Below are 17384 nucleotides of genomic sequence, written 5' to 3'. Positions count from 1 at the left end.
ATTTTGTCCCCACCACCCCTTTTGATTTAAACTCACTGATATACAGTACAGCTTCAATTTTGTCTTGTAACAAAATCTAATCGGGCCATCCCGAACACAGCCATAGACTTTACATCACATATTTGGGCAAGTGTAAAGCTGGTCTCTTTTCTAAATCGCTGGCTGACGTGAAGGCCACACAACTGAAACCAATCAGCACTGGACATAATATTACAAATCCTACCATGGTGAATATGAATTGCATTGTGTGGTGTATTATCATTTATGTGATGTCACAGACAGCCCCTTATCCCTAATTCTGTGCGACTTTCCCCACCACTTTTTAAAACAAAGTGAAGCCAGTAGTTACAGTATTTGTGAGAAGACATGATATTTCTATAACAAAACAAAAAATGCAGTTTACAGACAAAGTTGCAGTTAAATATAAATAAAAAAATAATATCACGATATATATATATATATATATATATATATATATACACATATACATACATACATACACTACTGGTCAAAAGTTTTGAAACACTATATATATATTTTTTTTTTTTTTTTTTTCCACATTTTAGAATAATAGTAAAGTCATCAAAACAATGGAATAACATAAATGGAACTATGGAAATTATGTTGTGACTAAACAAAATCCAAAATCAAAACTGTGTTATATTTTAGCATCTTCAAAGTAGTCACCCTTTGCCTAGAATTTGCAGACATGTACTCTTGACATTTTCTCAACCAACTTCTTGAGGTATCACCCTGGGATGCTTTTTAAACAGTATTGAAGGAGTTCCCATCTATGTTGGGCACTTATTGGCTGCTTTTCTTTATTATTCGGTCCTAGTCATCAATTTCAAAAACTTTTTTTTTTAAATTAAATTTTAGTTTTGTAATGAAATAAATTAATATGGTGGCACAATTATATTTTTGTCTACAAAACTAATTTCAAACATTTAAGCATACGCCTTCAGATCAAAAGATTTTTAAGATCATGAGAAACATTTCAGTCAAGTGTTTCAAAACTTTTGACCGGTAGTGTGTGTGTGTGTATATATATATATATATATATATATATATATATATATATATATATATATATATATAAATATAATTTTATTTTTATTTATTTTTTCTTCAAAAAATTTGAATGCTTTGTATCAACCCAGCTAATCCCCAGATAAAATTCACAAAACAAGACTGCCAGAAAGACAGAACTCTCTGAGGACCAGAGAGAGAGAGAGAGAGAGAGAGAGAGAGAGAGAGAGAGAGAGAGAGAGAGAGAGAGAGAGAGAGAGAGAGAGAGAGAGAGAGAGAGAGAGAGTCTGGAGCAGTGTGGTGGGATGTGGCTCGTGGCCGTGTGTGTGTGCTGGCTGCTCAACTGTGATAAGAGGTTATCAAGATTGAAGTTGGAGGCTGGGGAATCGAAAGACTTGACATGGCACTATGAACAAACTCACAGGAACAGTGACACCCTACAATGGTAGACAGAACACTTTTTGCATTTTTATAATAATAATAATAATAATAATGAAAACTATTTATAATTTGTATTTTTGATAAAATTATATATTTCCAATTGAGGATGTCCCTGACTAGTTAACTACATACACACACATTTACTTAGCTGTCAAAATGATAACATACCATAGATTTCTATTGTTTTAAATAAAGCAAATTAAAATAATTGTAGACTATCCAAACCCTAAATCGTCAAAAAATTTATTAATTTATATAATTATTTATTTTCATTTTTAGACAGTGTTGGGGAAGCTACTTTGAACTGTAGCTTCGCCAACTACAAGCTACTCATAACTTTGTAGTTAAAATAGTCAAGCTACTATTTTAAATAAGTAATTAGCTACACTACTGTCACGATCACGCCAGGCTCTCCCTCACTTACTCAGCCTTCACACTTACTGGAGTACTAATCATGCACATCTGATACACTTCAGCCCTCATCACCATCACTATAAGTAGAACACACACACACTCAGTCATTGTCTGGCCTTGTCTGATGCTACAAGACTACTTACCTCAAAACCTACCTACTACGAGCTTCTATTATATTCTACCAGCATTGTTACCTCGATCTAGTCATCCAGTCATTCACATCATCCTCCAGTCTTTCCTTGTCTTCTCCCAAGTGTTTGTGTGTGTGCTCTGGAAACCTGTAAAGCAAACCCTATCATACCATCCTGCATTTCAAGAACCTCTCTACTGATCATCTTACCTGTTTGAACACTGTGTTCCAGCCGATTCACTAATAAACTTACCTTTATTATATGACCCATCTCTCTATTGTCATTGAGTCTAAGCCAGTACGTGACAGAAGGCCAGACCATGATGACGAATCCAGCAGGAACTAATCCTAGTGATCCTTCCCAAGAACTTTTTCTTTTGTTTTATTTTTTTATGCCGAACTCACCTCTTCTTTTTCTTCAGTCATCGAGCACAACCATCACTTCCTGGAACCACTTCTTCACCGGTGTTCACCGCCAGTCCCGTGGTCAATCCAGCACCCTACTCTGGCTCGGCGGTGGACTGCAATGGCTTTCTGCTTCAGTGTTTGCTCGCCCTGGAAATGCAGCCACAGTGCTTCACTTCTGAGAGCCAAAATAGCCTTCATCCTGTCATTACTTACCGGCAGAGCTCTACAATTGGCAGATTCCTTATGGACACAAGCTAATCCCGTCATGCAGTCGCTGGATTCATTCATCACTCACTTCCGTGAAGTTTTCGGACAACCCACTGGTGACACCACAGTGAGTGAAAAATTAATTAAACTCCGTCAAGGAAAAGATGATCTTGATTACTCCCTCAAGTTCAGAACCCTTGCAGCGGTTAGCGGATGGAACGAACCGGCATTACTTGCCACCTACCGTCAAGGGCTGAATCCTCGCTGCCTACGATAACACCATAGGGCTAGAGCGTTTCATTCAGTTATCCATCTGTGTGGCTCATCGAATGAGGGAATGTCTTGGAGACCAACCAGCCTGGCAGTCATTCCACTACCCCCCGGCCAGTTCCGTCAGCTCCTCCAGAACCAGTCTCTGAGCCCATGCAAGTGGATGCTTTTCACCTCTCCCAGCATCATTGTCTATTGCAGAGCTGTGGGACACGTGAAGTCCTCGTGTCTTGTCCAACCTCCATTACCAGGGGTGAGTTTTCACCCTCAGTAAATTGTAAACAACTTACTACCATTGTAATGCTTACTGCTTTTGTGTCATCCACAGTCACCACCCTCCTCAACTCTGGGTCAGCCGGCAATTTCATCTCGGGAGCACTCTGCCAAAGTCTCCAGCTCAAAATGGAACCCTGCTCACCTGAATACTGCATCCAATCCATAATCGGAAAACCCCTGGGTATAGGCATCATCAAGCACTGTTCCAGACCCTTGCAACTCTAAGTTGGCAGCCAACGTGTGGAAACCATCACCCTACTGGTTCTGGAGCACTCAACAGCTGACGTGATCCTAGGGCATCCATGGCTCGTCCGGCACAATCCACAAATATCCTGGAGTACAGGCAACATCCTGAAGTGGGGCTCCACCTGTCATGCTACCTGCTTTCCATGCCTGTCCGTGACCAAACATCTATGTTCACCTGTTGCAGATACACTCAACCTCCATTGAGAGCCCTCCAGATCAACTATCCGTGGACATTCCTGCATGTTATGCCTGCTTCCAGGATGTCTTCTGCCCGTGATGAGCCTCCCAATTACTACCACACCGACCATGGGATTGTGCTATTGACCTGATTCCTGGTGAACCAGTGCCCAGAGGTGAAATATAACCGTTATCTCTCCCGGAACAGCACGTCATGGAGGATTATGTGACTGAGGCTCTCAAACAGGGCCACATCAGGCATTCCACATCCCCTGCTGCTTCCAGCTTCTTTGTGGCCAAGAAGGGCAGAGGTTTGCGGCCCTGTACTGATTACAGATCTCTAAAATCACAGTCAAGTTCCGATACCCACTTCCCCTTGTCCCTGCTGCACTGGAACAGTTGCGTGGAGCTACATTTCAGCCACAGAAACCACAGAATTGCTCTTCAACCATGTATTCATGTACTTCGGCCTTCCTGAGGATATCGTTTCCGATAGAGGACCACAATTCATCTCCAGAGTATGGAAAGCCGCCTTCTCGCTCTTGGGTGTGACTGTCAGTCTCTCGTCAGGATATCACCCCCAGACTAACGGGCAAACGGAGAGGAAAATCCAGGAAGTAGGACGTTTCCTCTGAACCTTCTGCCACAGCCATCAGAACCCCTGGTACCGGTTCCTGGCATGACCCGAGTACGCCCAGAACTCACTCCGCCAATCTGAGACTGATTTAATACCATTCCAGTGCGTACTCTGCTACCAGCCGCCATTGTTCCTCTGGGTTGGGGAACCCTCTGGCAGTCAACCATTGGTTCTGTGAGAGGGTCTGGGATGCTGCCCATCATCATCTGCAGCGAGCAGTGCGCTGTCAGAAGGGAAACGGCAATGCCCGGAGATTCTCGACTCCCACCTTTCAGCCCGGACAGAAAGTGTGGCTCTCCACCAAGGACATCAGGTTGCACCTGCCTTGCAAGAAATTAAATCCCAGATACATTGGTCCCTTCACCATCCTGGAACAGGTCAACCTGGTGATGTACAAACTACAATTACACCCCCCACCACCACAGAATTCACCTAACACCTGTGTCTGCTTCCTCCACAGAGCCTGGCACAGCAGAATAACCCCCCCCCCCCGCTGCTACTCCAGGATGATGGACCCATCTATGCCATCAAGGAAGTCCTGGACTCCCGGCACCGTAGGGGTCGTCTCGAGTACCTGGTTGACTGGGAGGGATATGGACCAAAGGAATGCTCCTGGGTACCTCGAGATGACATCCTGGATCCGGTCCTCACTCAGACCTTCCACTTGAACCATCCTGATTGTCCTGCTCCACGCGGATGGGGCCGGGGCCGGGGCTGGCCACGGCACTGGGGTGTACGGTCCTTTGGAGTGGCCCGTGGGGGGGTGGGTAGTGTCACGCTCACACCAGGCTCTCGCTCACTCAGCCTTCACACTCACCGGAGTACTAATCATGCATATCTGATACTCATCAGCCCTCATCACCAACACTAAGCAGAGCACACACACACTCGTCTGATGCTACAAGACTTCTTGCCTCAACCTACCTACTACGAGCTTCTATTATATCCTACCAGCGTTGTTACCTTGATCTAGTCATCCCAGTTATCCTCCAGTCATCCACTGTCTTCTCGTGTGCGTGCGCACGCTCTGGAAACCTGTAAGGCAAACCCTCAGTTACTATCATACCATCCTGCATTTCAAGAACCTCTCTACTGATCATCTTACCTGTTTGAACACTGTGTTCCAGCCGATTCACTAATAAACTTACCTGTATTATATGACCCATCTCTCTATCATCATTGAGTCTAAGCCAGTACGTGACAACTACAAGCTACTAACAAAAAGTATCCAACAACATTTAAGCTATAAAAAAAAAAAATCTTTATCAAATATTTTGCTCCACTGAATCATTTATTTGAACTGGTTCATTAACATAAACCATCCAAATGAACCGTATGACTAAAATTAATTGGACTTCCAAATGTTGCTTTATTTACATGAACCATCTGAACAAACCGATTCAATGCTTTGGATTTCACAGCCCTACATATGAGAGAGAGCCTCCGAGGACAGTTGTTGAGGTGAGCACATTCAACATAGTATTGAGAACTCGCAATAATAGCTGTTCAGGTTGTATTCCAAATACCCGGAAGAGAATTAGCAGTTTCGATACATGGGTTCCCTGTGGGATTTTATGAGTAAAATAAGGTCTGTGATAAATATTGCTTGAAGATACATGGATGTTTTGTTATACAACATAAATTACAAAGTCACAATTTTGAAGCCATAGTGTGTTTTAAAAAGTATGTTGCTAAAGGACTATGACGGTTTTCCGTTTTGTCAGGCACGTACACTGACATGCTTGTGGTAGTTGTAGTCCTTAATAAGCAACTTGTTAGCAATTTATTTTTTTTAATTTTTTTTAACACAGCGGCTTCAAAATTTACATTTAGTTATGACTGTTTAACTTGTGTTATAGAACAAAACATCCAAGTATCTGAAGTAATTTTTACCACAGACCTTATTTTACTCAAATTCAAAACTGCCACTATAAAAACCATAGGACAAAAATGAGGTGAATTAGATTTCCGGATTCGCATACAAACTAATGTCACAGCTGAACAGCTTTATTCGTTCAAGATGGTGAAATGGAAAGATATCGTACAACTTGGCTTGTATGTGAAGCTAAGACTTTTAGACCAATGTAAAGGAGGAGGCGAGAAGCAGCTTTCCTTGTTTAGGTAAGGAATTTTATTTTCTGCGTCTGCAGCACAATTACAGTCTTTGCGTTATCCACTAAGTTAATCTCCAATCACACACAAAATACACTCTCATCATTTATAATAATAACACTCTTGTTTCATTCTCGTCTGTGGTGCCCAGGCTCTCTCTCCCGTCTAAGTGCTGCGTGGCTCTATTTATGCCGCTCTCCCTGTGCTCACTGAAATTAGAGACAGGTGTTAGACATAATTTAACTCAGGTGTAAGTGCCCTTACTGCTTTCTCTCTCTCCAGAGAGATGCTTGACCACACCCCACTGCCACAACCAACCAATCAACAAACTGCATTTCAAATTGATACAACATATGCATCAAATTTGACCTAGCCTTTTATGGATATAACGCCTGTGAACAAAGTTATTTAGGATGTGCAATACAAATGACTGGATTGTCATACAAGTTCCAAACCCTGATGTTGTCTTTCTTCCATGGTACACAACAGTGGTTTTCATATTAAAATCATGGCTAGGGTTTGGGTAAAGGGTTACAATTTAAGGTTACGTTTGAGTTTGGGGTTAAACTCAGGAAAAATTCTAATAACCTTATTCATTAGTTGATTTCTTCTTAATCTATTGGAATACATATAAGCCAACTTGTATGATTTCGCCATATTGTACTGTTATTAAGACTTGTCATGAGATCAGGCTGACGTGTTTGGTCACTGTCTCGGTTTACTGCAAGTACAATACAATGTGACAAAAGTGTAGCATTTTGCGATGCTACATCGCTTCTTGTTGGAAAAAGTAGCTCATTACTGAAAAAGTTACAAACAGGCGCAAATATACCTGAACTACTGTCACGCTACAGAAAATGTAGCTAGTAGCATTGCTACCAGTGTTGGGTGTAATGCATTACTAAGTAATTAATTACTGTAAGTTACTTTTTCATTGAAAAAGGGATTACACTTAATTTTTCAGTAATTTAATTACAGTTACTTCTGATGTAATTGTGTTAAATACTTTATAGACTATAGAACAATTCTATATAAAACAATAGTGAATTTAAAATCCAAATCTATTGCCCAATGTTAAAATGTTTTCTAAATTAATGCAGCCCTCTTAAATTCTTTGGCCAGTTCATGAATAATTTATTTGATTTGATATGATTTATTTGACAATTAAAAGAACAGTTTCATGTCTATCCTTGCATTTTCATCTGGTCGAGGTTGATAAAGGTTTAGAAAGTAAAAAGTAATGCAATTACTTTTCAGACAGAGTAATTAGTACAGTAATCTAATTACATCTTCTACCGTGTAATTAGTAGTTAGTAATTAATTACTAGTAACTTACCCAACACTGGTTGCTACTTTTATTTAGGTACTCCCAACACTGGTCCGCATCGCTATTTGTAATGGACGATTTTTTTCCCCACCACCAGTAGTTGCATACATTTAATAAACCAAAATTGCAGCTAAATGTCAGTAAAAATAATTCTGTACATTTTGCACGATTTTGAACTTTATGCAGGAAGCACAGACAGTGCAGTTCTCTCTTAGTGTAATAATATCCATTCATGTACTGATTAGAAGTGCAACCAGGAAGCCCTCAAACAGGTGCCGAATTTATATACACAGTGCTGCTCCACAAGACGTTGAAGTTGGTGAATGACTCAAGACCTCTACGGGAACTGTTATACTGGTCAGGATGGTGCGGGGGCCAAGGCAGAAAGGCCAAGAGGTTGGGGGCAGATGTGGGTTATAGGGGGGCAGCGCACCAGTTCTAAGGAAAGAAACTTCCATGAAAGCAAGCCCTTATCTCTGGCCCACACAGACAGCTGAGCGACTCATGCGGGTACAGCTCAGAGGACTGCCTCTACTGCTCACCCTCTCTCTCTCTCTCTCTGCCCATGCTGCCTTCATCAGCCTGGACAGCTTATTCTTTTTTTATTTCTAATGTCAGACTGAACACATTTCACAGGAAGGAGGATGTAAGAATACACAGTGCTACTGGCAATATTTAGCTACATCCCAAATAATTACTTATTTCATCCTCAAGACTCTAAATCATTTCTTTTCAAAGGTCTTATCCCAAAGATAAGTGTGAGTGAGAACACACAGAATGCTTCTTGTCTATGGGTCCCTGTAAGACTGAAAGAGGATATCTCACCTGCACAATTTCCCAGCATGTCTCTTCTCTCCACTGCTGCCTATTGCATCCACAAAAAAGGCTTATTTTTAATTGAATATTATTCATAGAGAGAGCAATGCATGGGACATGGTCAAATACATGTCAAGAACAATCCACGTTTCAAAAACTTTCAAAGAAGAGGATGTGTACCTGACCTCAAAGCCACAGCTCCCTTAAGTAATAGTGTGACTCAAAGGTACTAGCTAAGTTTGGCTGTGTTTTTCAGTGAGGTATGTTAGTTGAAACCACGTTTCAGTTGTGGAGAACTGGTGTTCGTATTCACTGTTACAACGCACATTTTTGGCCTCCACACCCTTAACTGACACAGAGAAAGACCCCTCCCATGTGAGGACCTCTAATGTACATGGTCTGCCAAAATTTCTCTCGTTATTTTGTATTTTTGAGGAAAAAGGAATGATAAAAGGCTAATTGGGTTATAGTGATCACAAATTGTAAAATCTGACTAGACATTAAAAAAAATTGACACAAAAAAAATATTTTCAGGTTTACGCATTTGAATCACATAACAAAATTCCATCAAATTGAACTGCGTAATCTTTAATAATAATAATATTATATTTAAACCCCATAACCACCCATCCTCCTCCCAATCCCCAACCCCGCCCTGACCCCCAACAAACATCCCTGTGGTCACACGAGTACACACACAAAAAAAAATAATCCTACACATTTAAAACTATACTACTCTCTCCACCGCCCCACCCCGAGAGCCCTCCAAAAACTCCATATATTTGCCCCATTTCCCAACAAACAAATCCAAGTTACCCCATCTTCCAAATGACACCTCCTCAAAAGCCGCCATCCTCCCCATCTCCATGCACCTCTCTCGAAATGGGGGCATGCTATCTGACCTCCAACCCCTCAAAATAATCTGCCTGGCGATCATCACACTGGTCAGAACCCAACTTTCTATGTGTCTACTTCTCACATCGATGACTGCCCCAGAGTCTGGGGCAAAATGAAACCAGAGTGCCCAACACGTCACACACAAGACATTTTTCTCTTAAAATCATGGTTAGGTTTCGGGTTTTGGTAAGGTTATAGACTTTATGCTAGGTGTACGTCTGGGTTAAAATGTAGGAAAAATTGCATTAACATTGTTCGTCAATTCGTTTATTTTTCTTTTCAGGTTTATCAGAGTAAATATCGTGCGATTTTGGTATAACTTGGCTTGTACATTCATAATCTCGTACTGTTATGACTTGTCATGAGAACGGGTTGGTATATATATAGACAAATTATAAATACTCCCATTACCGCTAAATATTTAAGTACAAATCTCTCTCTCTCTCTCTCTCTCTCTCTCTCTCTCTCTCTCTCTCTCTCTCTCTCTCTCTCTCTCTCTCTCTCTCTCTCTCTCTCTCTCTCTCTCTCTCTCTCTCTCTCTAAAAAAAAAAAAAAAAAAACCCCTCACAGCTCTGTTGCTCCTCATAATGCAAATGAATGGTGACCAGATCCCAGAAGGTCCAAAGAGGGCATAAAGGCAGCATAAATGTAATCCATACTATAGTGGTTAAATTCATGTCTTCAGAGGCAATATGATAGGTGAGTGAGAAACAGATCAATATATTTAGTTCCCTTTTTTTCTGTAAAGCTACACTTTCACTTCAAGCCACCTACTGGTTGGGGGTGGTCAAAGGTGGAGCTTTATAGTATTAAAAAAAGACTTAAATATTGATCTGTTTCTAACCCAACCTATAATATTGCTTCTGAAGACAATGATTTAACCACTGAAGTCACTTGGATTACCTCTATGTCCTTTTTGGACCATCTGAAATCTGGTTACCATTCACTTGCATTGTGTGGACCTACAGAGCTGAGATATTCTTCTAAAAATCTTAGTTTGTGTTCTATAGAAGAAAGTAAGTCATACAAGATGGGAACACCTGACTACGCCACCCAAGGAATTGCACCCAGGGAAATGGTTCAACCCAAAAGGTCACTCAGGTTTGTTTGTGCAATAAGCAGACAAGAATTCCAACTCGATTCTTAGATATTAACACACACACGGGGAAATAACATTCATAAATATACAAACTCAAAATCACAATCCTTATTTGATAATTCCATTAAAAAAGGTAGAAGTGGCCAAAAGAATAAAACCACCAATATAACTCCTAAAAACAGATCAGAGGCATACCAGGGAGAGAAACTTCCAGGGTATGCTGCAGAATAGCACCGCGCGCACACACACACACCACAATAAAAGTAAGATCAGTGTAATGAAAAGGCAACCACCACCAGGGGAATAGTCTCTCCAACCAGTGACACCACTCAAACTAAGAAAGGAAAAAAAAAATAAATAAATAAATAAATAAATAAAAACACCCCACACATTAAAAAAGGCAATAAACCAATGTCAGTTCAATATCACTAAATACCTGTACATTTACCTTCACGAATGACCTATTATAATGTGGGCATTCACTGGAATTTCAATGCAGAAGAGTCTAGCTTGGCCTAGGAAGCTAAGGCCCAATCACCTATGTAAAAGGAGCACAAGTCATCAAGGGAAACTCCAAAAAAAACAAGAAAATCATACGAAAGATCAAGGATCACAAACAAACCTAACAGCAAATAAAGCCACCCGATTACTAAACAATACAAAAACAAATCAAGCCGTTTAAATTAATAACAAATACTCAAATAGTTCAGGTAAGGATAAGTGAAAGGGACATTTGCATCAGCACCATAGAAGGCAAAATAGCAAGGTCACCGTCACGATATTACGAGGGCCAAACTGGAGTTGAAGCAGCCATCCGCCAACCAGCAGGGTACATCACCACCTTCTATTCCCAAAAGTAGCACCACAAGATAGAATGGAAGTTTTAACACCAAGCAAGAGAAGTGGTTGAAACTGACTACCGTACTTCATGCTTTTGATAAACTCTCAGAAAGCAAAGAGCAATTGAAAGCAGCACTAGCATTTGTTCCAAAGTTAAACTCGCAGGACTGAAAGGATAAGGTGCACTCACTCTGGGCACACCGATCTCTCATTGAGTTTGCTGGGGCTTAATACTGTATACTTGCACCTAATGACCAATTACTAACAGGTGTAAGGAGGGAATCACCGAAAGAGTAAGAAATCCTTAAAGGGCCAGGCTCTAATATCTGCATTGCCATAATATAAAAAGTCAATCCCCCTGAAAGTCACTATATCATTTGCACTCTAAGCTCAAATATCAAACTCAGGTTTTGCATGTTTTTACACCATCACCAGGTCTTCTAACAATGAGAATTTGGATTGAATCAAGGAAGGATTCACACTCCAATTGTGTTTCTAACCCAAAATATTTAAACTGTTGTCACTGTTGTTGACAGTGTCATTCATAATGCAGCAATGCTAAAGTTTTTTCAAATATTACATCATGGTACAGGATTCAATATACTCCCAAAATGTTTTGTTAACTTGCACCAAAACACTGACACAACTGCACCTGTTTAGTTTAGCAAGGCATTTGTTTACCCTACACTGTAAATGTGGTTAACCATTACCTACTTTGCCATGCTTTTTTATGGATCAGTGGTACTAACAAGACATTACAGACTGTGGTGAAGTCTGAAATGCAGCAAGGGGAAGTGTTTGCTAAGATGAGTTCCTTCATGACCTCCTTTCATTGAAGACAGCTTTTGGTTATTATCATGACTGAGTGGAGCACACCACACTTGAAAGAGATTCTTATTGGGAACTCTGGGTGAGTCTCTCTGCCTTAGAAAGTGGTTATTATCATCTCATATAAAAGCCTGTAAATGCCAAATCTACAATTAAAACAATGTATGAGTGTGCACAACTGCACATGTAGGCCCACATGGGTTTACAGTGCATCCGGAAAGTATTCACAGCGCTTCACTTTTTCCACATTTTGTTATGTTACAGCCTTATTCCAAAATGGATTAAATTCATTATTTTCCTCAATTCTACAAACAATACCCCATAATGACAACATGAAAGAAGTTTGTTTGAAATCTTTGCAAATTTATTAAAAATAAAAAACGAAAAAAAAATCACATGTACGTAAGTATTCACAGCCTTTGCCATGACACTCAAAATTGAGCTCAGGTGCATCCTGTTTCCACTGATCATCCTTGATGTTTCTACAACTTGATTGGAGTCCACCTGTGGTAAATTCAGTTGATTGGACATGATTTGGAAAGGCACACACCTGTCTATGTAAGGTCCCACAGTTAACAGTGCATGTCAGAGCACAAACCAAGCCATGAAGTCCAAGGAATTGTCTGTAGACCTCCGAGACAGGATTGTATTGAGGCACAGATCTGGGGAAGGGTATAAAAAATTTCTGCAGCTCTGAAGGTCCCAATGAGCACAGTGGCCTCCATCATCCATAAATGGAAGAAGTTTGGAACAACCAGGACTCTTCCTAGAGCTGGCCGCCTGGCCAAACTGAGCGATCGGTGGAGAAGGGCCTTAGTCAGGGAGGTGACCAAGAACCCGATGGTCACTCTGACAGAGCTCCAGCATTTCTCTGTGGAGAGAGGAGAAACTTCCAGAAGAACAACCATCTCTGCAACACTCCACCAATCAGGCCTGTATGGTAGAGTGGCCAGACAGAAGCCACTCCTCAGTAAAAGGCACATGACAGCCCGCCTGGAGTTTGCCAAAAGGCACCTGAAGGACTCTCAGACCATGAGAAACAAAATTCTCTGGTCTGATGAAACAAAGATTGAACTCTTTGGCCTGAATGGCAAGCGTCATGTCTGGAGGAAACCAGGCACCGCTCATCGCCTGGCTAATACCATCCCTACAGTGAAGCATGGTGGTGGCAGCATCATGCTGTGGGGATGTTCTTCAGTGGCAGGAACTGGGAGACTAGTCAGGATCGAGGGAAAGACGAATGCAGCAATGTACAGAGACATCCTTGATGAAAACCTGCTCCAGAGCGCTCTGGACCTCAGACTGGGGTGAAGGTTCATCTTCCAAGAGGACAACGATCCTAAGCACACAGCCAAAATAAAGGAGTGGCTCCGGGACAACTCTGTGAATGTCCTTGAGTGGCCCAGCCAGAGCCCAGACTTGAACCCGATTGAACATCTCAGGAGAGATCTGAAAATGGCTGTGCACCGACACTCCCCATCCAACCTGATGGAGCTTGAGAGGTCCTGCAAAGAAGAATGGGAGAAACTGCCCAAAAATAGGTGTGCCAAGCTTGTAGCATCATACTCAAAAAGACTTGAGGCTGTAATTGGTGCCAAAGGTGCTTCAACAAAGTATTGAGCAAAGGCTGTGAATACTTATGTACATGTGATTTTTTTTATTTATTTATTTATTTTATAAATTTGCAAAGGTTTCAAACAATCTTCTTTCACATTGTCATTATGGGGTATTGTTTGTAGAATTTTGAGGAAAATAATGAATTTAATCCATTTTGGAATAAGGCTGTAACAACAAAATGTGGAAAAAGTGAAGCGCTGTGAATACTTTCTGGATGCACTGTGAACATAAAAAGGCAATATGAACAACAGTTGCTTTGCTAATTTCCCATTACAGTCCAGGACTAACACTTTTGCAAAAATGAGCAATAAGATTAATATTGTTCTGATGTGCTACAGGTTACAGTGACCCACAAGTGTTTCATTCACAGACATTTACAGTATGTGTAATTCTAAACAAAGACATATAGATGGTAAATGAGGTAGTAAAGAAAGAAACTAAAAGCAATGTTACTTTCTGATGGTAAAGACTTTGTCACCAGCTGTCTGCTTTTTTTCTAAAGAGAATGACAAAATTGCTGAGGCATCTGGTTCTGTTACTCAAGTAGATTGGTGTACTGTAGATACTCTGGTAAATAAGTTTGGACACACCTACTCATTTTTTTATTATTCCTTTTTTATCACATTTTAGAATAATTGCAAAGTGATCGAAACTATAAAATGACTCAAATGGAAGTTGAGGAATTATGAAGTGACCATATATATATATATATATATATATATATATATATATATATATATATATATATAAAAAACTAGCTTATATTTTGATTCTTAAAGTAGCAACATTTTGCCTTGATTACAGCTGGGCACTTGTTGGCTGCTTTTCCTTCACTTTCTAGTCCAACTCATTCATAAAAATAAAATAATAATAATAAACTCAGTTTCAGATTTGTATGGGCTTGAAATACACAAGTAGTCACAATTTAAAATCATCTAAAACTAGTTTCAGGCATTTAAGCACAAGTCTTTAGATCAAAAGATTTTTGAGATCATAAGAAACAAACTCAGTCAGCTTCTTCCAAACTTTTGACTGGTACTGTAGTTTACCAGTTAACACTCTTTGGTCAATAAAACTGTTTTCCCAATTATTTTTTGTGTAAACAGTGTGGGAAAATCTTCATTAATGACCTGGTTTGTTGAACATCGTTTCACTAATTTATACCGTCCCACCATCGGGGTAGATTTCCTTACTAAAGAAATCACCATTGATAAAAGGTCAGCAATTCTTCAGGTGAGATAAATTCAAGTCACCATGTTCACCAAATGGGGGTGTGCAGTACTTCAATTAATTTATACTGTGAAAGAAAGTGTCCGATAATAAGGGGCATACCGAGAGGAATATTCCTGGTTCAACATAAGTTCAGCTCAGTCGCAGCAATTGTGGCATAATGTCGATTACCACAAAAAATAATTTCGACTTGTTCCTCTTCTTTAAAAAAGGCAAAAATCAAAGTTACAATTAGGCACTTACAATGGAAGTGAATGGGGCCAATTTCTGGAGGGTTTAAAAGAAGAAATGTTAAACTAATAATCTTATAAAAGCATTTTCTTACATTATTCTGTTAAAACTTGTGTAATACTTGAGCTGTAAAGTTGCTTAAATCCCCATTTTTACAGGCATTATGTTGTCATGGCAACAAAGTTGTAATATTGTGTATAACTTTACACAGAAAATGTTAGTATGTGATTTTTCACACTAAAAATCATGTTAAAGGGTTAGTTCAACCAAAAATGAAAATTCTCTCATCATTTACTCTCCCTCATGCCATCCTAGATAAGTATGACTTTCTTTCTTCTGCAGAACACAAACACGTTTTTTAAAAAAATAATATTTCGGCTCTGTTGGTCCTCACAATGCAAGTGAATGGTGACCAGAACTTTGAAGGTCTATGAACTATGAAGAGACTGATAGTAAAAAAAGGACTTAAATATTCATCTGTTTCTCACCCACACCTATCATATCGTATCTGAAGATATGGATTTAATCACTGGAGTCATATGGATTACTTTTATGCTGCCTTTATGTCCCTGGTCATTCGTTCTGGTCACCATTCACTTGCACTGTATGGACCAACAGAGCTGAGATATTCTTTAAAAAATCATCATTTGTGTTCAGAAGAAGAAAGTCATACACATCTGAGTTGGTATGATGGTGAGTAGATGAGTAGAAAATTTTCATTTTGGAATGAACTATGCCTTCAAAACTTGACTCATATTTAGTACACTGGGGCAGATAAATACAGACTATAAGAGACTGGGCTCCCACATCTTTTCATAGAGATGTACTAACAAAGCAGTTTGCAGCTGATGAAATGTTGAGCTAGGCATAACTAGAAAATTATATGATCACTTAAAATTTCTGACTTAAGATTTTATTTTCAGGTTTTCCATGACCACGATTACTTTGTGCCACACTTCCTACAGTTCAAAAGTCATTCTGCAGAAAATGGAGACAACATCCAGATTATAGAGAAACAACCCAAGACATCAAATGAAAAATGCCACTGTTGAAGCACGATTGACAACACAGGACAAACTCCTCACTACTGTGACCTCTTTCTCTTAGTGTCTTAATGCATGTGTAAAGGACTGACCTGTATATAAAAATACAAATTCATGAACTACTTCATATGAATACTACACTGGGTTATCATTCCTTTATTTCAACAGAAATATCTCCATTTTAATGCAAACGAGCAGGCCGTCATATCTAATCAGCTTTCTGAAGAGGAGTTCGGTCAAATGTAGCTACTCAAATTCACAATACAATAATGTGAAAGACACTAGGAGTAGAACAAACTCTTCTGACTTGCTGCATGAAACTTCAAACTACAATAATCGGTCAAAATTAATCAGGGAGACAGTATATTTCTGTTTCTTTTATAAGTCAAGACAAAAAAGGCAATCGGGAGATGACCAACATGTAAAAATGTTTTGTTACAGGTAAATATATAAAAGGCCAAGATGTCATCGTTACCTCTTGCGGTATGAATGAACTATATTACAGTTGAACTCGGCTTTAACCAAGAATGAGAACCTCCATCAACCCCCAACATGGAAACAAACAGGTATACATTTAACATTTACTTTGCATACCCCTCAGATAATCAAAGAAAAACAAGGTAGAAATTAATTTAATCTTCACAAACTTTCTCACTAACTAGGGCAGAGAACATTCTACAAACATGTGGTGGAACAAGTGAAAAAGTTAAAAAGGAAAAGCCAGAGGAAGGAAATAAATGTAAGCAATAGCAGTTTGGTGAGGGAAAATTAAATGCAAATTATGTTTTGCGATTTTTACATCTCTAGGTTTAGCATACACAAACAGTCAAAACAAGTATAGATATATGCAGTAAACAAAGTAAAAGCCCTTCAGATGTTTAAATCTGTTAACATCCTTTCAACTGTATCACATTAACACTCGGCTTTAGCACAAATACAATGTCATTCCTCATGTGCAAGAGTCTAACAGAGTATTTGAAGATAGCACGGCCCCCCAAAAGCCTTTCTTACCACAAATCCTTGAAAACCAATGGGGATGAACTAGAACTTTTAAAAATAAAAGGAGTAAAAAAAAAAAAAACTAAAAAAAAAAACCCACACACACACAC

General features: G+C 39.6%; 1 protein-coding gene and 1 long non-coding RNA gene across 2 annotated transcripts; both read left to right on the top strand.

Annotated features, from left to right (window-relative positions):
* Positions 1 to 3812: 3812 nt before the first annotated feature.
* On the top strand, positions 3813 to 5256 carry LOC127427770 (uncharacterized). Its single transcript, XM_051675551.1, has 4 exons — positions 3813 to 3909; positions 4158 to 4215; positions 4339 to 4612; positions 4696 to 5256. The coding sequence occupies exons 1-4, from the start codon at positions 3813 to 3815 to the stop codon at positions 5104 to 5106; spliced, it is 840 nt and encodes a 279-aa protein (XP_051531511.1). The 3' UTR covers positions 5107 to 5256.
* Positions 5257 to 10028: 4772 nt separating this feature from the next.
* Positions 10029 to 17377, top strand: LOC127427747 (uncharacterized). The gene is made up of 2 exons (XR_007894973.1): positions 10029 to 12236; positions 16156 to 17377. It is a non-coding gene; the product is annotated as an uncharacterized LOC127427747 (long non-coding RNA).
* The last annotated feature ends 7 nt before the right edge of the window (positions 17378 to 17384 follow it).

The sequence above is a fragment of the Myxocyprinus asiaticus genome, chromosome 37 (genome assembly GCF_019703515.2).
Source record: "Myxocyprinus asiaticus isolate MX2 ecotype Aquarium Trade chromosome 37, UBuf_Myxa_2, whole genome shotgun sequence".
In the NCBI taxonomy this organism is placed as follows: domain Eukaryota; kingdom Metazoa; phylum Chordata; class Actinopteri; order Cypriniformes; family Catostomidae; genus Myxocyprinus; species Myxocyprinus asiaticus.
The sequence above is the reverse complement of the archived record's forward strand: the minus strand, read 5'-3'. Positions and strand labels throughout refer to the sequence as shown.